Here is a 23,232-nt window from a genome sequence, read left to right on the forward strand (position 1 = left end):
CTTGAGGGTGAGAGTTAACATCAACTGCTATTGTACACAGAGGTACAGTTGGTATATTTCAAGCTGTTGTTAAAATTTCTTTGCTTAGGGAGATGTTAAAAAAAGCCAACCCCTCCTCCTAAGGTCTCCAGGGCAAAGTAAGATATGATTCCACCAGTCTCTGGACCCAATGAGTTTAATAGGCTTACTTACAGGGCAGTGGGGAGTATGGGCAGGAATGTGGGTGGCCTTAATGCAGCCACACTAGAAGTCTACCAGCCTGGATAAGGACTTCCCAATGGACCAATAGATGGGAATCCTCCTCCCTAGGCCTTTCCAGCCTATGTCCTTCTGTCCCCTCACTGATGTCACATGCAATTGAGGCAGCACACAGCTGGGTAGAAGGAGGCTCACACTCTGGAGAACACCTTTCCCCCCACCCCCAGCCCTCCTCCAATGAGAGAACATCACAGTCAACAAACCAAGCTGCAGCATAGTTTGCATAGCCACACAGCTGAATTCACGAAGACGGTGGCAGTTTATGATAGTCCTGTAAGGCCCAGGGTTACCTCTTGAACTCCAGAGCATCTTAGCATTTCAGAAATGACAAAGGAATTGTTGTGAGGAGGCAGCTGCTGAGAAGCAGTGTGGGTCTGCTATGTGCTGGCGCTGGTCTGAACCCCTTGTCTTGGAAGTAGTGTATAATGCAGATTACTCTTACGTTATCTCATTTTATTCAACGGTGTGCAGATCATATTAGGTTTTCAAAGAAATTTCTGATACGAATGACCATGGAAGATGTCATGGGGAATCATTTGTCATTCTCAAGGGGATCCTCAAGCTCCCCTTCATTGTTGGGTTTGCATTGATATGTCCCTGAAGGATATGTTCATTAGCACCCCCCGAAGTGATATGATTTCCTCATGCCTTTCAGATATCCATATATCTGAAACACACACATAAGAATAAACATCTTACTCATATCTACGTCATATATAAACCAGGTTGCTAATTTATTTTACACCTGACATTTTTTCTCAGACCACATTCTTGCTTCAACCAGGCCCTTCCTTCAGAATAATGCACAAGTAGGGAGCTGACATCAGCCTGTCATGGTGAAGAATATAACTGGAATGCCGGCCCTTGGGAATGAAGGCAGGAGAATCAACAGCTCAAAATCAGCCTGGGCTACAAAGCTACTGTCTCAAAAGGAGGGGGCAGGGCAGGACTGGGAATACAGCTCAGTTGTTCAGCGCTTGCTTCACATCCAAGAAGCCCTGGGTTCAAACACAGCCACGAAATAAAACCAGATCCGTGGAGGTTCACACCTGTAGCCCCAGCACTCAGGAAACAGAGGCAAAAGAATCCGAAGTTGGGGATGTCTCATAAATACAGACAGTTTGAGACCAGACTGTACTAGAGACCCTGTCTAGAGGGAGAGGAGCGAATGGGGAGGTGGGAGAGAGGGAGAAAAGAGAGGGTAGAGTCACATTTAGAACCTCACCCAGTGAATATAAAATTAGAATCTCCCTGATTTCTTTTCACAGTGTAGGAAAGGCCCTGGTCACAAACTGCTCTGGTTCCGCCACTCGCTGCATGAGTCAAGTTCCCTGCTTGTCGGTGCCCTGGATACTTGATCTGTTCCTGTTCCGTGTAAATGGCACTAGGAGTTGACATAGGGGTTCCGGTATAAACTGCATGGGGAGAGTAAGCCGGCCTGGTCAACTCTTACTCCGCATCCGCGTTCGCTTTGGTGGTCATTATTTCTGTCTCCCTCCCCCTCCCTTACCTTAGAATCTAAGGCTTTGTTCAAACACAACAGCAGGAATGAAACAGTAGAGTTTATACTGAGCTTGTTTTTAATCTTTAAAGAATAGGTTACATGCAGCGGCATAGAGAGGCCCTTCTCTTGGCTTGGCTGGCCATATGAAATAGCCAAGAGTTTCTCTTCTCTTACACATGGCACGTGAGACTTAGCTCTACTCTCAATTCAATGCTGCTCCACTTTCCCTACTTCCCCTCTCTCTTCCAAGTTTGTCTTTCTTTCACCAGGCTGTCCGTGCAAGGGGCTGTGTGTTTGTGAATACGGCCAGAAAAATTCCCACAGTCTAAAGGCCTTCAGCGAAGTTCTGTGCGCTTATTGCCCATTTTATGCAAATACATTTCTCCTGCACCTCGGCCCACAGTTTCAGTGCCAGGAACTCTAACTGCCTCTCGAGTAAGAGCCAATCCCCTTGGGCAAGGTGAAGCCTGATTGACAGCACACAGAGGGCGGGACTCACTGAGGGGCGTGGCTTTCTGAAACCTGGCTAGCCCCAATCTCCTCCTCCCCCCCGCCCCCTGCCCCCCCGCCCCCGAAAACCCTGCACACTAAAGGTTCGCTGTCTTTATCTCCCTCACCTCCACCGCCCTCCCTCCGTTCGAACCTATTGCTTTTATCAATACAGGGTAGCCACACCTCCCTTAGTTTCTATTGGATAAAGTAGTGAAGAGAGGTGTGCTTGTTTGTTTTAAAGCTTCCTAAGCTGCTCGATCGCAAATGGAGAAGCTGTTTAGGCCTACCTGGGGTGAGCCAGTGTTTTGAAGTTGCCTCCTGCGCCAGATTCACCTTCCATCTTCTCCCCTCCCCATTTGCTTTACAAGGTACTGAGCTACTAATTTGGACACTCAGGGATGAGGTGCTTTTTTTGTCTATTTCTTCCTCCAGCCATCTCCCAGTCCCGCCCACAAACCACTGCTAAGCATGAAGTATTAGAACAGGTGAAGCATACAGTTTCAAGATCAGGAGGGGGAAAGATTTTCAGCAGGTATTTTCTTCGTTAGAGGACAAAAGTGTGGCTGGACCAACCCAGGAGAGAGAATTCCCCAGTGTCCTCAGGTAGCACATTCCGGACAGTGGATAAATCTGTGAGGGAGGCTGGCTGCGAGCCAGGGGCACACAGCAATTCCACAGGCTGATGGGACAAGATGCCACAAGCCTTAACCAGCAGGCAAGAATCCTCTTAGCTGTCACTCAAGTCCCAGCTGAGTCGTGCCATTAGCCTTTCTTTCCTGCTGGAAAAGCTGAAGCAAGGGTGACTTGTCCAGGGTCACACACCAAGCTTGAGACCAAAATAGCTCTGACTCCTCTTCCCTAGCTCTCCCAGCAGACAACATCGCCTTAGTAAGGCGCTATCATTCTAACCTGAATCATTTAAAGTACTCCTAATTGTAGGCCTACTGTGGACTGTAACCATCACGTGACAGACAGACCGAGGTAGGAATGACTGAAGTGTTACCAGTGCCTGAATTAATATGCTGGGGACCGCGAGGGTGTTTGGAAAATGATGCTGACAGGCATCGAATTTAGATTTTTAAGAAGTAGACTTGTTATGTCATCTTCGGTTTGTTATAATATCGGAACAGAAAAACACTAGGAACTCAAAGGGATACGATTCAGAAAGGAATTAGTGGGAAAAATCCCAGATATTGCTAAGTCTTCACAACCTTTTCCTTTTTTTGCACCTATAAAAGTCCCTGTCTCGTTCAAGTGTTTAAACTTCCCTTTTAATTCTGATGTTGGCAGCTGTGTGGGCTCGTGAGAGCCCGAGGAAACAATATCAGGCATACAAGATGGGCCTGGGAAACAATCAGGCAAACGCATTCAGATCTGAACACGGGGCTAGACACGTGCTGTGCTCAGGAAGGAAAGTAAATTCCATCCAGCAAATTGCTCTAACTGATTCATTTGTCCTCTGAGAGACGCCACCTACCTGCTCCAAGGTATTCAGGTAATTGACAGGGGGCGGGGCCTTCGGGGATGTTTTAGTCCCTAAGGTCTCAGCCAGACTTCCGTGATGTCACAGGTTTCCTGCTCTGAACCAACCAATGCCCTCCTTCTTCCTCTAGCCACCTGTACACAGAAGTTGAGACTGGTCACAGCTCAGGCGTCCCTAGAAGCTTCTGACACAGGGGATGGAGGCTGGTTGGTCACTGCTGCTTTGAGAACACCAAACGTCTTTGAACAGGTGAGCAGGAATTACTTTTTCCTCTCTCAGTCCAGAGGGATCTGAATGAGAAAACAAATGAGAGAAAGAAAGGGAGGAAGAGAGAAAGAGAGAGAGAGAGAGAGAGAGAGAGAGAGAGAGAGAGAGAGAGAGAGAGAGAGGCAGAGGCTTACTGGCTCAGTCTAGAGTAACACTCTGAGAGTAGCGATGTCTGTGACAGTCTTACTCCATGGCCAGCCGTGCTATCTTTGCCAGATATTTAATTATTTTTGTTTCCTGATTATTAATTCAGCTTCAGCTTGTTGGTGAAGTTGATCTGATTCTTTTTAAAACTCCAGAGAAAAGGGAGGCAAGATGTTTTTTGAAAGTTAGTTCAAATGTGCAGACTTGTTCAGCCTGTTTTGTGTGTGTGTGTGTGTGTGTAGGGGGTGAAGGGGGTGCTGGGGACAGTCACAAAATTCAGATTGTCTTTTTCCCCCCTTGCTTTCTGCATTCATCTCATCTGAAGCAATTTTGATCCAAATCTGTAATACTTCCCTAGGTTTTGTTGTTGTTTACAATAGAAACTCAGTACTAAAGGTGACAAATTCTCTCTCTCTCTCTCTCTCTCTCTCTCTCTCTCTCTCTCTCTCTCTCAGACAAAAAGCCTTTAGTTTCCTTTACTTGTGGAAAACATTTAACAGTCTGGATTAGAACTCTGTTTACCTTCCAGCCAGATAGGCTGCCTGCTGACCTTTGGTTAAAGTAAAGATTACCCTTCAAGGCCACGAGAATGTACTGCCAGGTCTGGGTTTTGAATTGTTGAAAGTCTTGTTGCTTATGTCTTGCTCTTAATATAATAAATATATGGAGGAGGTTGCTCTGCTAGGACCTGACTTTAAAAGTAATTTTACCTCAAGGATCCATATTTGTTTTTTCTACTCCCGATCACATAACCTGCTCTCAATGGGCCCAAGAGCCACACTCTGCCAGCTAATATTATTAACAAGGGCAGAGGAACAAATCCGCAGTCCGTCTTCTTATCAGCTTAGCTGGAAAACTCCAGGAGAGAAATAAATGAATGAAAGAATGAATGGGACATTTCATTTTATAGTCTTCATTAGTCGCTTTCCAGGGATTTAAGTTAACAGATGGGTTTGTAAGGAAGTCATCTACTAGGAAATAAGCCCGTATACAGCCCTCTAGAAACTAAAAGAACATGCCAAATGTCCAAGAATAAAAACTGAAACAACTAAAAAGTATTGCCCTTGAGCGGCTGCCTCTTGCTGGTAACCGTCTGCCTCGTGCGTGCTTGTTACCGGTTTCTTTCGGGCTCGTGGGAAGCTTGTAGTCTCTTCTCTAGTTGACCTTCGTGCCCAGTATTGTCCTCTAAGCTCATGTGTTTGCAGAGTGACTGCTACTGATGCCTTAATAACATTCTCAGTTGATTCAGAGGGTTGTGAGCACAGTGAGGAAAGGAGTCCCCATGGATTTCTGGATTTTGTAGGTATAAATTTGTCTTTGATCTGCAGACTTTTTACCTCCTCTTGTATACCTGGTTAATTAGTTATTTTTACAATAATGGACCTATGATTAAATAACAAATCATTTCATCATTGTCTCTAACTGCTTACAAAAATTATATATATATATATATATATAATTGCCCCCAATTCAAGAAAAAGAAGAAGAAGAAGAAAAAGAGAGAGAGAGGGTAGAAACCAGAGTCACGGTGTCTAATACAGGGGTCCGGGCAGCTTGCTGGGTAACTTGGAATGTGCTCCCTGAGAAGCTGCCGTGGCAACTCCACTGGTTCAGGTACTTACAAAGGTGACTGTAGATCCTTTAGCAAATGACTAAACTTCTCGGGACCTCCATTCATTTCTCGGTAGGAAAAGAGAAAAGTGCCATGTGCTATGATGTGATTCTCTGGGGTAGGCAGAGCTTGGAGTCAGCAGTGCCTGGTACTGAGCCAGGGACAAATAAAAGCCAAGTCCCTCTCTGCTGGAGGAACTTTCCTGGGGGCTTAGAGGACTCGTATGAGTCTATGTAGTTTTCCTGTGGCTGCAATGGTTCAGAACCCAGCTCTTATTACTGTAATTAATTGTCAGTAATTAACCCCACTGTTAACTGTTTGGAGAAACACAACAGTCTGGAGGGAGGAGAGTGAACGAGCTGTCATTCTCTGAGCCAGGCAGTGTGTGTCTGCCAGTCTCCTTGGTGAAGCAAACTCTGGAGTAGTCAGTCACTCTTCCTTCCTGTCCCCAGTTCAAGGATATCTTGATACATCCACAAAGTGTGAGTTCTTAAAAGCTTTCAGGAGAGGTCTCATTGTCATTGTCATTTGGGGTGCTCTGACTTACAGGGAGCTCAGACTGTTTTAATCATGCTACCACCCTGAGTGGCCTTGGGTACTTGGTCCCCTCTAATCTTGTAGGTAAACATCTTCTACCTCAGACTCCATAAGCACTTGGCCAGGCCAGTGTGAGAGGTGACAGATAATTTGCAACCTGTACCATTCTGTGGAGGGAAGGCTCACGGGTCCTTTGGATAAGATCCACACCCTTAAGTAGAATAGGTTGCACCTGTCGATGACCTTGAATCATTTCGTCAGAGCAGATGTGGTCCCAGACCCGCTGAGAGCTGCTTTTGGTCCCATCCTCTTCCCAAAGTGTAACATACATTTCTGCCATTCAAGAGCAAGGGCCCAGTGAACTGAGGACTAACTTTTACAATACTACAGCTTGCTGAAGGCTACTCTAAGGAAGAACCACGAGCTCCTTGCCCATCACTTGCCTTGACCCCCCACACCCCCCAAGATGAAACCCTTGCATCCTACAATAGAACACAGGGGACTCCAACTAAATGCATGGGTCCAAGTAATGGAGAGGTGGGCATGCACCTCTCACTGGGGCCTCATGGTCCTATTCATTTAATTTCAGGTGGAGTGGCACTGCCATCCTAGAATAGGGAACTGATCTTTGGCATCAGACTGCCTGGGCTCAAAGCCCAGTTCTATCATGTGATTTCTTTATGCCCCAGACAAACTTTCTTTAACCTGTTTGGAATGGCCCTGGCACCATGTTAGCTAGCCCTCACGTGATACTCTTGAAGAGAAGGCGTGGTCATGGGGATCAGACAGACCAAGTCCTATCACACAATTACTGGTCTGCATGAGGTGCTTAATATCTTTGCCTCAGTCTGATTGCCTGGGAAGCTGGGTACTTAGGTACCTGGGATTTTGGTAATAACAATTGCATGTGTGGGGTGCATGTACATGCTAGGTGTTCAGTTTAAGTGATATTTATTCTAGGATTGATATGTTATATTAACTACAGTTAGACGACTTAGCTCATGTTTCAGTCTGGACATGAGGATGGAAACAGCCACTGACTGAACACTGCACATTTCTGGAAAGATCACTACCATAAGCTTAGAAAGAAAGCCTGTTAACCAGGATCATGTTGTTAATCTTGGCCTTCTAGGGCAGAGTGGCTGCCAGTGTGGCGGCTGCCTTTTGAAGACCAGCAGGCGTAGCAATCTGGGGTACAAGAGGAACAATCCAGGCATCTTCCTCCAGCAGGGACTCACGGCTGCAACCTCTCAGTATTTCTTCTCCTGTGACTATTAGAGTTCTGCACCCCTAAGGGAGAGCCCAAAAGATCTGCTTTGCTTGGGGCTACAGAAGCTCTCAAGTAGGTCCTCCCCACCTCGGTATCTCTGAACTTCCTGGCAGCATGAAACTATTCTTGATATTTCTGTGCCAGCATTACAGACTCACTTTTATGTGGGTGGTAAATTGACTGTCCTCTGACAGCGTTTCCAAACAATTACAATGAGCCTTTCAAAACTACTTGAAGGAGACTGTGTCATTCTTCCTTAGATTTTTAAGTAGGTACAGTCTCCTAAGAATGAGGATCGATATGAAAACCATAAAAGTCACTAAGAACAGAGACTACAGGGGGCTGAGATCACTGTCATAGAATGCTGGCCCTCTCCTTAACTTCCCACCTGTCATTCCCTCCCTACTCTGTGTCCTCTGTCACAAGGAAACTGTAGTGACCTACTGCTTAGCAACACAGATACAGACTTCAAATCAAGGTGAGAAAGCACCTCCTGTGAATTGGTGTTTCTAAAAATGTAATAGGTTACCTGCGGGGGTAGGGGTGTTCTGAGTGTGTTGTCACTGACAGTGAGCATCATTCCACATATGTAACACCTAGAGTGTTTGGTGGCTGGGTGGCTGGGTTGACAGACGGATGTGTGGATGAGGGGTGAATGAATCTGTGAAGGGCAGATAGATAGATGACTGCATGATAAACGGTAGTTGTATTGATGGATGGTGGATAGATGTATGGATTGATGGTGGATGGATGGTAGACGGACGGACAGATGGCGTTGATCATCCAACCAAAGATTATTTGTGTTTCTTCAGCTGAGCTGTTTTCTTTACATGAGGCATGAAAATACATAATGTAAAAATCAATTGTTTTAAATATTACGTGAGAGAAATTTGTGTCTCGTATCAGCACATCCCCCAACCTGTAGCAAATTGCTTATTGAAAGTCATAGTAACAAATTTCCAACTTTTATATTTTTACAACAGAAAGGAGCAGAGGCATTCCCACTTCAGACAGGGCAGAAGAGCTGACTCCCAAACTAGACATACGCAGGCTTTAGGAGGCGCATTTTCTTCCTTCTTATTCCATTCTGCTTCTTCTAGCTCTCTCAGGGAATCCCTCCTCCTCCCTGCCCAGGGGGCTACATTCCCTGTGGCTGTTTGTGGGTTGACCAGGGCACTTCAAACATGCGCCACAAGTTTCATCTCAAGTGTCGTTTGCTTGACACTGAGTTTTACTCTGGAGCTTGCACACTTAAACACTACCACGGTCACCACTGCCTCCCAGTGACTCAGATTTGCTTCTTGTGCTTGACACATTTGTCATGGGGACATGAGAGACTTCACCGACAGCAGAGTGGAAGCTCTCTAGGAATTCCTTTAATAGCTTCTTGGCACCCAGCATGGCAACAACATATGCATGATGGGAGGCTTAGCTATGTCATTGCTATCTGTTGAGATGATTTGTACAGCTTGCTTGTGACTACGGTCTGTCAGTCACGTGGCCTCTTTTGAAGAGAACACTGCATGCTTCCACTCATACATCCTCACATTAACACGTGAGTCACCTCATTAAGAGGTTTTCAAGCTCCTCATTAAGAATTATGGTCATACTTGTATGACATCTTCCACGGTATACACACACTCAGCCATTCCAATGGTAGCCCCTGGGGGCCTTTGTAAATTGGTTTCACGGCCACCTCTAAAGACATCTGCATTGTAACTTATTAGTGAACTAAAAGCAAATCATTAGATTTGTACACTGGGGAAGGATTGCCATCCTAAGTATACAGGAGTTTTAGTGGCTGCCTTCTCAAAATGTTTACCCTGTCACTTAGCCATGTGGAGAAGGGTTAGAGTGGGCCACTGGGAAGATTTACCTCATTTCCATGGGATTCGTCTCTAGAGATATATAGTCTCCTGGGATAGTCTCCTGAGATTGCCAGAGCTGATGGCCATACGCTCAGGAGTTTTAAACAATTCATTTATTCTCAGTTTTAGAGTGTGCTGAAGTTTGAAATCAAGACATCAGCAGGGGCACATTCCCATCTTTGAGAGAGCTAGGCAAGAGGGAATCTACCTTTGCCTCTTCTATTGGGTCCAGAGGTCACTCGATGTGTGACTAAGTCTTCACATTGCCTCCTCTTCTGAGTCTGCCTTCTCTTCTCTCCCGCCTAAGGATACTAGACTTAGCGATTACTCAGGTAATCCAAGATGTTCTCATCTCAAGATCCAACACTTGATGACATACTTAAAAGACAAATTTCCCAGTTAGGTCAGCTTCCTAGGTCTGGGGAGAATCATGGTCATGTCCTCGAGTGGGCATCGTTTTACTCTCGGCACTCACTTTATAGCTTTCGTTCACATACTCAGCCATCTCTGCCTGTTCACGGAGAAATCTTCGTGTAGACCAGTGGTTCTCAACCTTCCTAATGCTTTGATCCTTTAATACATCTCGTGTTGTGATAACCCCCAGCCATAAAATTATTTCATTGCCACTTCATAGCTGTAATTTTGTCACTGTTATGAATCATAATGTAAATATCTGAAACACAGGATACCCGATATACAGCTCCTGTGAAAGGGTCCTTTGACCTCCAAAGGGGTCTCTACCCACAGATTCAGAACCACTGGTGCACTGGGCATACTGAATGAAGTATAAGCAACGAAGAGTTAGAGTTGGCAGCCTTTGATATTTCTATCCTTTATTCCTGTGTTCAAGGCACAGTAGTAAGAGTTTTGTGCTCTAAAAACCTAATGTATTCTTCCCATGAACACTGTGACAAATCTACAGAAAGAAGGCAATAGACACCAACAAAGATTGCAATGGAAGACAGGACAAGCCATATTCTTGGAGGTTATCGCTCAAATGAATCTTGATTTCCCACACACCAGGATAAACAGATAAATGTCTACTTGCAAGTACCATTGTCTCAAGGGACCTTAACAAATTAAAAAGGGTCCTAGGGGACTCTTTGCCATCACCTGGACTACTTACAAAGACAGTTGGAAGGACCAGAGATGAAGAGAGAAGACAAGGGAGAACCAGCAATGCTGTCTTTAATTTGAGGGCTGGGCATCATGCTTTGAAGGAGTGTGGTATATGCTGAACACCAGAAGACAGAACAAGAGCCAACAGCCAAAGTCTCAAAGACTTTGGATCTTTGAAAACTACCCAGGCCTCTATTACTGGATGGATTTGGAATAGTAACTGACATGTCAACCCTAGATATGTTGAAACACCATATCCTCACTTGGTGAGGACCTATGGTTCTTGCCCAAACCAAAATCAAGTAATTTCTAAGCTAGGCATTGTGCTCACACCAGTAATCGCAGCCCTTGGGAGGCCGAGGGAGGGTCATGAGTCTGAGGACAGCCTGGGTTATACTATAAGTGTGAAGCCAGCTGGGCTACACATATACTGAGGCCCTGAATTAAAAACAAATCTGTGACTTCTATATAAAATATTAAAAGAGTGCTTTAAAATCATGTAGAGCCACCTACCTGTGTGCATTCTTGTCCTTGATGGTAATGTTTGGCCAGGCTCTTGCCCCTCAAGATTTCCTCTCACTTATCAAAATCCTACTCACTTTTGTTTGTCTTTGGGTTTTGTTAATTCTTTTAAAGACAGGGACTCAGGTAGCCCAGGATGGCCTTGAACTCCCTATATAGGTGAGGATGACCTTGAACTTCTAATTCTTCTATCTCCACTTCCTGAGTGCTAGGATTAAGGCATGTACCACCAATGCCCTGTATAGGTGGTGCTAAAGATTGAACCCCAGCGCATGTGTGCTATGCAACTGGACAGCAGTCACCTTTTGTGATCCTTCCTAGGAACCAGGTGGTCCATGAAGTTTCCAGGCCTGACTCTGTGGTTCTCTTGTGTTTTGTCCTTCAAAGCCTCATCACTGTCACTGTGTTCGTCACCTGTGTCATGCCATTTATCTACCTCTATTTTCCTAATTATGAACGCCATGAAGATAGCATTGAATTTTCTGGGAATCCCCAGAGTTCAAGACAAATGGCGGTCAGGGACAGGGCAGTTAGCACACATCTGTAGAACTGAAATAGTTGAAAAATGTTAAGAATTCAAATATATTTCTTCTTGTAATTTCCTTTCAAAAACTTGGTTATGTGGGTTGTTTTGCTTTGGTGTGTGTGTGTATGTTTGTGAGTGTGTGTATGTGTGTGTGTGTCTGTGTGTTGTTTGTTTTTAAGAAAGAAAAGAAGAAAAAGTCTCTTCCTGCCACGGTCATGTTTGAGAGGGAGGATACCAGCTTGCAGGCTATTTCACTCCCATACTTCCCGAAAGTCAGATGTCCCAGGAGTCCTTGTTGGTGCTCAGTAGTAATAGAACCCTTGCTCAGATGAAGTACTTTAAGTGTGCATTGTTTGCAGGACTCCATGTTTATACGCTAGGATGTGGGAGGGCGTCTTATTTGAGACAGAACACTTCCCACCCCAAGGATGGCAGGTGCACCATGACATCCAGGGAAGTCTGGTGACGTCTCTTGTCAAGGGAGATGATGCTTTTTTTCTGGAAGGCTGTGAAAAGCCATCCCCGGCCTCTAGAACTCATATGTAATTGGCTAGCCACGGGGGACTCTGCTCGCTCCACCACTTCCCTTGTCTTTCCCAATTTCTGAATGTCTGTGTTCCTGGTTATTGACTCCAGATGTGTTCTGCCGTCTCTCCTTGCTCAGGTCTGTCATTTCCTGGCAGATTCTGACCTCTGTAGAGACCCTTTATATTTTTCTGTTCTTTCTGGTGTTTGAAACACTTTGCAGGCGAATGTCATTCGCAGATTTCATTAATGAGTCTCTTGCTCCCTCTTTGAGACCAGTGATTTAGAAGTTAAGCAGAACCAGATCTAACCATAACCCTCAACCCTCACAGCAGGCTGTGAGTATCTGCCTCCTTCTCCCAAGGTGAAGTGCAGGTCCCTCCCTGTGCACATACAGAGTTCTCCTCCAACCTTCCCTCTTAATGTAAAGATAGGTTTTTATCCCATAAGTGACTCTTTGTATTCAGGTCACTGAAGCGCCTGGTTTTCCTGGTTATATACAATTCTGTAAGGCAAGGAATAATGTATCTCCATTCATAATTAGTAGTTATTAAAAAGGTCACACATTATCAGAGCCTTCAATGCTCACTGAATGAATCTGAGACTTGAGGTATAAATAAGGTCAAGGAAGAGAGATAGGTCTTATCTTGACTTTGGGAATTTGCTTTCCCTACAAATAACCTATTTTACGAGGTTTAGCCAGGGCCAGAGCATTAGTGAGACAAATGTGCCTGCCAGGCAGATTCCTTTAGAGAGAGAGCAGGTGGCCAGGGCCACTGTGGGAAACAGTGATTGGCACTGGTCCACTGGGCTTCTCCATGGTTAAGTTTCTGCATAAGAATGAATGACCTGGCTATGGTTGAGGTGGGGCCCCTGGGGCCGGTTTGAAATGCTAAGTCACCATGTTGCCCAACAGTGCTTCCCAGAGTTTTAAAGCATCATGAACAAAAACTCTACACCTCAGGGATTTCTAGGTGTCTTTCTTGTTCTGGTGTTTTGTGATGCTGGAGCCTGAACCCAGGGCCTCACACATCTCAGGGAAGCATGTCACCACTGAGCCCACACGGCCAGACCAGGTTCAGTCTCCACTTCACAGATGTTTATGCTCATGCAGGGTGTGTACGTATGTGTGGGTGCACACATGTGTATGTGGAGGACAGAAGACAACCTTGGGTGTCTGTGTATGTGTGGGTACACATGTGTACATGGAGAACAGACAACAACCTTGGGTGAGTGTCATTTCGCACGCAGGCACCATCTACCTGGCTCTTTTGAGGCAGGGGCTCTCCTTTGACCTGTAGTTTTCCCATCTGCTAGGTAGGCTCAGGAATCTTTCTCCTCCATCTCAGTGCTGATATGAAAGCTCAAGCCACAGGCATGGCTTTTTGCCTGCCTGACTGGTTTTTTGGTGTTTTGTTTTGTTTGATCTGGGGATCTAATTCAGGTTCCTGTGGTTTCAATGTAATCACCTCACCAGCTGAGCTATCTCTCCAAGCCCTGTTCCCCAGACTCCGTTTCTTAGAGCTAAGTTACCGGTGTGATCACTAGGTCTAGGTGTAGTCTGTCTATGTTTGAAAAACACTGTTAAACATTAGGGTTGGTTGAGGAATAAAAACATTTTGAACAACTTTAAGCCATCAATACAAATTGTGGTGGTAGACACAGCACTCAGGAGGCTAAGACAGGAGGATGGGGTGATCTACATCTCAGGGATTGTGTCTCCACCCTCCCCCAAATCACCAAACGAATGCCTCTCCAGTAGGGCAGAGCCTCCCACTGTTCGCCACATTCTGGACAATGTCCTGGATATAGAGAACTGTTTGTTACCTGGGTGTACTTCCACAGAAGCTCCCGCAGGACCAAGGTGCTTTGTCTCTGGGAGTATCGCTCCACACTTCCCTCTTGTGAGCCAGCCAGCCAGTTATGCACCTGGTGTCTCCACCAAGCATGAAATGAGGTGGAGCTGTAATCTATTCAGAGCTTGCTTACAGTTCAGTGGCACACCTCAGATGCTCTGGACCATGTCCACCATTTCCTCACTGCACCTGGCTGGCTCCCAGGGATGATGCAAGGAAAACATGAAGACTCCTCAAGGCAGTTAATCCCAGGGCTGGTCTAAGCCACAAAGTTGCCACCTCACTTTCCCTCCTTGAACTTCTAAGAAAAACTACTGATAAGGCCTGGGTTATAGGGAAAGCAAGCGAGGCACTCGCCTTGGGGTGCAAAGTTTAAGGAACAACAAAAAAAAAATCTCAGCAACCACGATTATAATAGTCTTTATGTTCGTCCTCCCATTGCTCTGATGGAGTAGCCGACGAGAGCAAGTTAAGGAAAGGGTTTGTTTCTGCTCATGGTTTGAAGGTTACGGTCCATGGAGGAAGGGAAGATAGCAAAGTGCTGGTGGCTAGTATTCACAGTCAGGAAGCAGAGAGAGATACATTCTGGAGCTCAGCCCCATCGCCCCGTCTCCCACCATGGTCAGTCCAGGGCTCCAGCCATAGACTGGCACTGCCTGCATTGGGAATGGGTTTTCATTCTGGGCGTGTTACCATGGTGACAGTGAAGCCAAACACTGGGTGCTTAAAAAAAAAAAACAAGCAAGGCAACACACTGTGATTGACAGAGGATGGGAACTAATCTGAAAGATCAGGTTAGGAATCTGGTTATTGAGGAACTTTCATCCCAGTTCCTTTCACCTCAGGCTGTGGCGTGACTCAGCACAGCACCGGTGGGATAAGTGTGTGTGTTATTTAGGGACAGATTCGATGAGGGCTTTCTCATGGTAGTGTGATAGTGAGGAGGTTCCTGCAGACAAGGCTGTGTAGTCACTGCCTTTTCCCTGAGTTGGGACAACGGTCACCACCTAGGGTGACCAGCATTCTCCCAAGACACTTCCTTTCAGAGTTGTGTGTCTTTTGAGGGTGGAGCAGGTGGTTGGGGCTGGAAGGTCCTGTTCCCTCTTCCCTGGGCTTCTCTCCACTCATCACCTCAGCCTTTTCATGTGCTGCTGAATTTTAATATTTTTGCTTTGGGTGGCAAAAGCATCACCGATTGATTATTTGTTTAATTGGTTTCCGGCTCTGTTTTCTTGCATTATATGTTGTTCAGACATTTAAAAATGAGATGAATAGAATAGCTGAAAGCATCCCCAAATGCCACCAGTCCTAGAGAATCACGGGAAACTGTATTCTGATGCCAGACGTATTGAAGGTCTCCTGTTTACATAGAGCCACAAAATAGCTTTACATCTTCTCAAGCATGTCCACAGACCTTGTTTATGCTCTCACAAGCTCCATGCTTCTCCTTATAACCCTAGATCTTAGCTCCATCCATCTGTCTGTCTACCTATGGACAGACTGCTGTCCCGCTGTAGAGTAGAGGCTTCTAGAAATCCCTTCCCACCCACAGATACCCAAATCCACAGATGGCTCAAGTTTCTTCTGTAAAATGGTTTTGTGTTTACATATAATAATCACTCATCCTCTAGTGTACCCTAAATCTTCTTTAGATTACATAAAATATCTAATACAATGTAGGAGTATTGCTATGCTGAATTTTTAGGAAAATGATAATGGGGAAGGGTTACATATTCAGCATAGATACCTTCCTTCTACAACACTGACCTGTGGTTGACTGAATCCATTAAATGCTCACATGTGGAGGGCTCTCTGTCTCTGTCTCTCTGTCTCTGTCTTTCTCTCATACACACAGAGGTGGGGGGGCATGCACAAGTTATTCTGACCTCAGGGCAGCATCTCCTGTGTGGCCACGCAGAAGCAGCGAGGAAGCCTCCTAGGCTGGCTGAGGGTCAGCTCACTGGTGCAGTCACCAGCCTCCCTCTGTTCTGTAGTTTTAGGGCTTTTCCTCTCCAGGTATTGTAGGAGACCCACAAACAAATTGGGGTGTTTGCTGAAGAGAGTTAGCTAGCCTCATAAAGACCAGAAACCTGAAGAAAAACTGGGTGAATCTAGCTCAGTCCAGAGAAGGACATGACTTCAAATCCTGAAGCACTAAAGAACTCCATGGAAAATCTTGTGTACCCTAGAGAGGGGAGGAGCTACAGGGAGATAAATTCTCCCTCAGTGTGTTAACATTTCTCCTGATATAAAAGTCTACCCAAGGGTAGAATGATTTGTTTTATAAAGTTATTATTGTCTCATTTAAGCACAACTCTCAAAACTTCCTTTTAATGCAGTGTCTATGTGTCAGCTTTGAGAAGGTACCATTGCAAAACATATTGCTATCCCTACAAGGTGGGGGGGTGGGCATCTTAATTTTCTCATTATTTATTGCCTTATTTGTTTGGTTTTGCTGTGCTGGGCCTTGTGCATGTAAGACAAGAACTCCACCCTGAGCTCTATCTGCCAGCTGAGATAATCCTTCAATTCCTTGAATAATACTCAATCTCCTCACTACTGTTGGAAGCAGGGACTCAGGAAACAGCTTAAGGGATGCTTTAGGGTGAAATTGGTTCTTTCACTAGAAAAATACGAACTTCTCAGTGGAGCCAAGTGATGTATTTACCCATTTGCTTTCTATGAGCTTTAAGGGTGTCCTGAAAGGAAAAAGAGGGTGTCCACAGCACACTAGGACCATGTTGTTACAGTAGGCTCCTGTTAGAGTTTCATTTCTATTACCACAATAAAAATACCCTGACAAAAATCTAATTAGAGAGAAAGGGGTTTGTTGCAGCTGATGTTCCTAGATTTCAGTCCATCATTGAAGGTAAGTCACTGTGCCCTGTGACTGGGGCTGGAGAGAAATGGGCACATTGCATCCACCTTTGAAAGCAGAGAACAATGCATGCATGCTTGCTTGCACTCAACTGTTTCTCCACTTGTATATAGTTCAGGTCTCTCCCTTGCCTAAGGAATGGTGTCACCCATAGTTGCTAGAAACTGGACACATAAATTGATATAATTAAGACAGTCCCCTGACCCAGACATGCTCCAAGGCTAACCCAAAGAAGAACATCAATCCTTCATTGAGATTCTCTTCCCAGTTGATTCTAGGTTATATCAACATCTGAAAGGCACATTTGTCTTCTAAGTGAAAGGGAAGGGGAGAGATTGTTGCTAATGTGAGAGACCAAGAAAGTCTGACTTCTGCTTTGTGTTTTCTCACTCTAACCTGTATGAAAGCCACGTCTGCTTGCCCTCCTTGGACAGTGTCAAAAGGACAGGCCTACTGAGCAGATTTAAACAAATATTTTCTACCCACCTCAGCCTTGAACTCTACTTTCTAGGGGAGAAATGTGTTTCTCTGTTAGATTAAATGATTCTTGATAGTGTCGTCTCACCCCAATGCCGGGCTCATGTATGTCTAAAAGCAGGATTTGTTCTACGTTACAGCAATATGATATGTGTTATATGTTCACAAGATAGAAACACAAAAAGAACTGCCAGGTAAACAGAAGAAATCTAATTTTCTGAAGTCTACCTAGTTCATTGCTGTAGAGTTCAAACTGCTTATTCAGCCAATGCTCTCAGGCTCCATTTTTATTTATGTAGACTTTATTTAGTCTAAAGTAAATTCACACAAAAAATATAAGTGGTGTTTACATTAACATTACATTAAGAAGTTGGTTTACCATATGGCCAAGGGCCAGCGGATTCATTGCTCTGAGAGGGAAGGAAAGGGGAGTGGGATTGGGAGAAAGAGGAGAGAGGTTGGAAGCAAGGTTGGGAGAGGGGAGAAAGTGTGGAGGTGAAGGATGGGGGCATTGGAGTGGGAGCTGAACCCTGCTATGCTTGCTAACCTTGTTGAGTAATTCTGTCCCTGGGGCACTGCAATTCTCCTTAGAGGCTAAGATTCTGTGTCCTCAGAGCTTTGACATCTTTACTTACAGTGAGCCCTAAAGAGAATTAAATCCTTCTGATGTCCTTGGTCTTTTATATTGAAGTAGTTACATTATTGAAGTTCTGACCATTTCAGACTGGAGACACTGGGAGACAGACTGAGAAGTAAAGGGTGGAAAGGGTAGGAGCAAAGTCGGGCAGCTCGGCCTGCTTAGCTTCCTCTTGGGTGTGACTGGTCAGTCACCTAGGTGCTATGCTCCAGTTTCCTGATCTGTTTAATTAAAAACAAAACAAAATGTCATGAGGTCTCAAGAAGATAAAATGACACAATCTAATAATGTCCTCAGCACAGTGCCTAGCACATGGGAAATGCTAAGTAACTTGTTTAGAAGCAAAGTTATAAAAACATCCATCTGGATTGGCATGGTGCTGCACACCTTTAATCCTAGCAGTTAGGAGGCAGAGACCTGCAGATCTCTGAATTTGAGGCCAACCTGGTCTCACTATAGTGAGACTCTGACACAGACAGACAGACAGACAGACAGACACACACACACACACACACACATATACACAGACACGCACACAGAGAAAGACACATAAACAAAACAAACACATTTCCTCTTTATTAAGACAGAATTGTAGAAATCTATTTGTGAGTGGGATTATCTAGCCTGTGACCTACAGGGATTTTTATTTTGAGGCTGGTTTCTGTTTGTGTGTTTGTTTGTAAGTAGGACTCTTAGTGCAGAATATTATAAAGAATGTGATGTGCCAGTGTATATATAGACATGGGGGAGGGGTCACGTATTTAGTCAGCTTCATGTTACGATTATGAAAGACCCCAGCCAGTGTCTGTCTTTCTATTGCTGTGCAGATCATGACCAAGGCAACTCCTGGGAGAACTGGCACAGAGGGGATTCATGGGAAGGAAGAAGAGCTAAGAGGAAGAGAACAATGGGGGTGTGCAGTGGAATATGTTCAAAGTACATTGTACATGTGTGTGAAACACCCTTATGTGATCCTTTATAGTAATAATAAAATGTTATAGGCACATCCCAGTGACAGTATGACCAGCCCTATGCCCCATCTCTCACAGGCTCCACACCCTATCCTCCCAGTAGCATGGAGACCAAGCCTGGAACACATGGACCTTTGGGAAGTGCTTGCTCAGACCACAGCAAGAGAGGCAGGGCTTCTCCTTCTCCACTGTCCTTCCCCCAGAAGATCCTGAGTGAGGCTCCTTCAGGAACACACTATACAAACCACACATCAGGTCTCCATCACCGTGTCACTGAGAAAGCAACAGCCCTCAAAATGAACAGTTACCTTTTCATTGGTGCCTGCAGCTGCTGATTGGTTTTCTGTTAGATTGTCTCCTTACAGCAGACTGAGAAAGGGCAAGACCAGAGAATATGGGAGTGTATGCGACAACTCTCAAGGAGTCTCCAAAGACCTAGAGCCTCCTTTTACCCTTCTGCACCTTTCTCCTTACAGGAAGACGACAACTTTTTGGGTGGCCCATTTCCTTTCCCACATTTATTGTTAACTATTTCCAGTCTCCCTGAAAGCATTTCCTGTGAACTTCCGGTGCCTTCTCAGAGCCCCAAGGACAAATAACAGCCATGAGGTTTCCTTGAACTCTTTGACCGACAGCAACTTCACTCCTCTACCATTTGCATTCTGTGGTCTCATGGAGAGAGATATAAAATGCTGGCCTCTGACAGTTCAGGCATCCTAGCTGAGTTCAGAAATGTAAACAATAAATCTGAAGGCATGTATCTTCCTGAGATAAAGCTGTGTTTAGACAAACAAGCTCAAAATGTTTGGAAAAGAAAATGCAGCTCAGCGTGCAGCAGGCGTGTTCCTTCCACATGCATACACCTTCTGTCTAGTTCATGTGTCTTCATGTCCCTGTAGAAAGCAGAAAGTCTTTACTTATTTTTGAAAAGAAAAAAAAAAAGAGTTGTGTTGTAGGGGAGGGAAGAGTATAGAAAGGAGGGGATGGGAGGGGAAGGGACAGGAGGGGACGACAGGCTCAATGCACCCTTGATATAAACAGTGGCAGAGTCCCAGCAGACAATGGTTACATGGTCTCTGCCAAGTTGTGTGAATGTTCACCTCCTCTCTGGACTGAGGACTCCCTAAAATCACATCCTTTACACAATTCTTTGAGGTCTCCCCGTCAGCTCACAGCCTGGCTTAGAGTTGGTAATTAAGAATATTTATTGATTGTCTAAGAAACTTCCAAGGTATAAATTCAAACATTGGAAATGTCCCATTTGTTGGGAATTCCATCTGTATCAAAGGAAAAGACATATTGCCATGGTATGTTTTCTGGGGAAAATATCAATATATAATTGAATCGAAGACTATAGTCATCCAAGCCTACTGTGACGACAAAGCAGGAGGATCCTCTTGTGGAAACTGACACTCCATTTTCTAAGTCAACAGAGATAGACCAAAGACAAAATAAATTCTGAGACACACGTAAGAAAATCACTATATTTAATCCATACTTGGTGTATGCTTTGTGAAAATCAAACGTCTTCAACAAACTTACTTAATCCTCATGTCAGCCCTGTAAGGTAGGCTATGGTTACTCTACTCTTTCCTGGTTAAAGGCATCCATGCACAGTAGTGGTAGGTTTGAACTCAGAGGCCACTTCACTGGTGATAAGTAGACAGATGAGAAAGATCATGAAGACTCATCAGATTCAATTTTCTTAACACAGATTCAATTTTCTTAACAAATTATATCTCTTGCGTGTGGTCTACACATTTTACCAGTAGACAGGCCCCAAGTGATTATTAACCCATTGTGACAGGGCTATTGTCAGCCCACATTATTCCTATAGTATGAAACAGAGGTACAGTGAGACAAAGCTAGTTGCCTGAGCATCTTAGAGTAGGTGCTCAGGCCTGGCCTTCTCAGGCCCAGCTCAGCTACGCTCACAGAAGCTCTGCTCCCCTCCTCAGGCTATGGTGTGAACCTGTGCTGCCTTGTTCTTTTGTAGGTTTGCATGTGGGTGACTCTTAGACTATCTTGACCTGCTCCAGGGGAAATACTGCTTTCCTGAATTTTCTAATCCCTACTCAATCATGAACCAACCAGACCTTCCAGACGACCCAGATCCCAGTCCCGAACCGCTGTGCGTAGTGTGTGGCCAAAACCATTCACCAGAGGAAAACCACTTCTACACGTACACAGAAGATGTAGATGATGACCTTGTATGCCACATCTGCCTGCAAGCATTACTGGACCCTCTGGACACTCCGTGCGGACACACCTATTGTACCCTGTGTCTCACCAATTTCCTGGTGGAGAAAGACTTCTGCCCCGTGGATCGAAAGCCTGTGTTTCTGCAGCATTGCAAGAAATCCAGCATCTTGGTCAACAAGCTTCTCAACAAGCTGTTGGTCAACTGCCCGTTCACAGAGCACTGCACTGAGGTGCTGCAGCGCTGCGATCTCCAGAATCATTTTCAGACAAGGTAGGAACCCTTCTCTTCCTCCTTTCCCGGGGCCAGCTAGAAAGACATCCACGAGGGTGCAGCAAGGACTTGCTCCCAGCGCCCTGGCACTCTATAGGGTGCCTGTACTTTCTCTTTGGAATCAATGAAGCGATCTGTTCCAGTACAGCACAGCCTAGGTGTTTATGGCTGTGAACTAGTGTGAGGAAATATCACGAAGTAGGACTGGGTTGTGTGCATGCGCTTGTGTGTTTTTATGGTTTGGAAAAAAATGGTGGTGTGAATGTTAGGGCTTAGATGTCAAATATCAGTACCCGGTTGTGTTTCAAATGCTTGGTCCTCAGCCAACGGTGCTCTTTGTAGAGGTAGCAGAAGTTTCAGGAGATGGGACCTAGCTGGAAGAAATAGCTTCCCAGGGCATATCTCTGAGGTTATGCTAGGTCCACATTTTCCTCTTTTTCTCTCTTTTCTCCTGGCTGCTTGCTTTACCGGGATGGACAGAAATTCTAAAACCATGAGCCCAAAGAAATCCTTCCATAAACAAACCATCTCTTTGATTAATGTAGGATCTACATTTATCCTCTTAATTATTTTTAATTTTTTATTAACATATGTTCATCATATATCGAGTTGGATTCTACAATAACAAGTTCTTTTCAATAAGTCAACTAAGTTTTTACATGAGAAAATCAGAAAAAAATATCACCCTTCATTCGAGCTTGCTTCCAATTGCTGTGATAAACACCATGACCAAAAGCAACTTGGGAAGAAAATGGATTATTTGGCTTATATATCCTAATCACTGTCCATCCTTAGCTGAGTCAGGGATTTGAGGCAGGAGCTGAAGCAGAGGCCATGGAGAAACACTGCGTCCTGGCTTGCTCAGTTTCCGTTCTTATAGCATTCAGGACAAGGGTGGTACCACCAACAATGGGCTAGCCTCTCCCATATCAGTCATTAATCAGGAAAATGTCCCACAGACTTGCCTCCTGACAATCTAATGGAGGCATCTTCTCCATTGAGGTCTTCTCTCCCCAGATGATTGTTACTGTGTCAAGGTGACATAAACTCAACCAGAATACCCTCTGAGTGATTTTCTGTTTCTCTTTTGGCCAAGGTGCACACATTGGTGGCAGAAAGGAGATGTGCTACCTGCTGCTGGTGACTGGCATCCCCTGCTCCCCCACCTGCTTCTCAATTTGTCCCTTCTTGGTGTTGTGTGCCTGGGCATTCCTGTGTGGATGGCCTCACTGGTGGCTCTGGGCCTATTCCCTGTGAGGAGTTCTTCTCAGTATACTTAAGGTGCTTAATCAACTGTGAACAACAATACCACAGTCATTTTGTAAGAGGAAATCTGCAGGCTTGTATTTATCTTGGTTCCTGTCATGGCCAGGCCAAGAGGGAGGTGCAGGTAACTCTTTGAAAGGTCACATACCTTAGGTCATGAATCTGTGGCTTTGTCTTTTGAGACATGAGTGCATTCTCTAACACGAAAGCTTGTCTCATACAAGGGCCTGGCACGTGCTTCCCATTCTGGTTATTCTGGCGGACTCAAGATGCCCAGCCAGATGTTTCCAGCGTAGGTTTGCAGTAAATGCTGGCTTCAGACATGGAGACCCATCTCTGTGCTTTCCCTAAAGAGGGCATGGTCAGAAGAGATGGTGGGGGAAGGAGCATGGTAGTGACCTTTGTTGATCATTTTGCTCAGGAATCAGAGGCATTGTGGGAAGGAAAGTAAACCCCAGGTCAAAGATAAGGTAGGTTCTGTCCAATTATGCCAAGACCAGGGAGCATGCTGGGTAGGCAATATAGGAGACCTAAAGAGAAAGGGTCC

General features: G+C 45.1%; 1 protein-coding gene across 1 annotated transcript in view; it reads left to right on the forward strand.

Moving 5' to 3' along the window:
* Positions 1-2,524: 2,524 nt before the first annotated feature.
* Positions 2,525-23,232, forward strand: part of Lnx1 (ligand of numb-protein X 1) — a 108,602-nt gene continuing 87,894 nt past the window's right edge. Inside the window, exons 1-3 of the mRNA XM_028780811.1 lie at positions 2,525-2,622; positions 3,868-3,986; positions 20,943-21,419. Of these exons, the coding sequence (XP_028636644.1) occupies positions 21,028-21,419 (392 nt within the window). The 5' untranslated portion in view covers positions 2,525-2,622; positions 3,868-3,986; positions 20,943-21,027. The remainder of the gene's footprint in view (positions 2,623-3,867; positions 3,987-20,942; positions 21,420-23,232) is intronic.

This window comes from Grammomys surdaster, unplaced genomic scaffold, assembly GCF_004785775.1.
Source record: "Grammomys surdaster isolate TR1022 unplaced genomic scaffold, NIH_TR_1.0 372, whole genome shotgun sequence".
NCBI classification, from domain to species: domain Eukaryota; kingdom Metazoa; phylum Chordata; class Mammalia; order Rodentia; family Muridae; genus Grammomys; species Grammomys surdaster.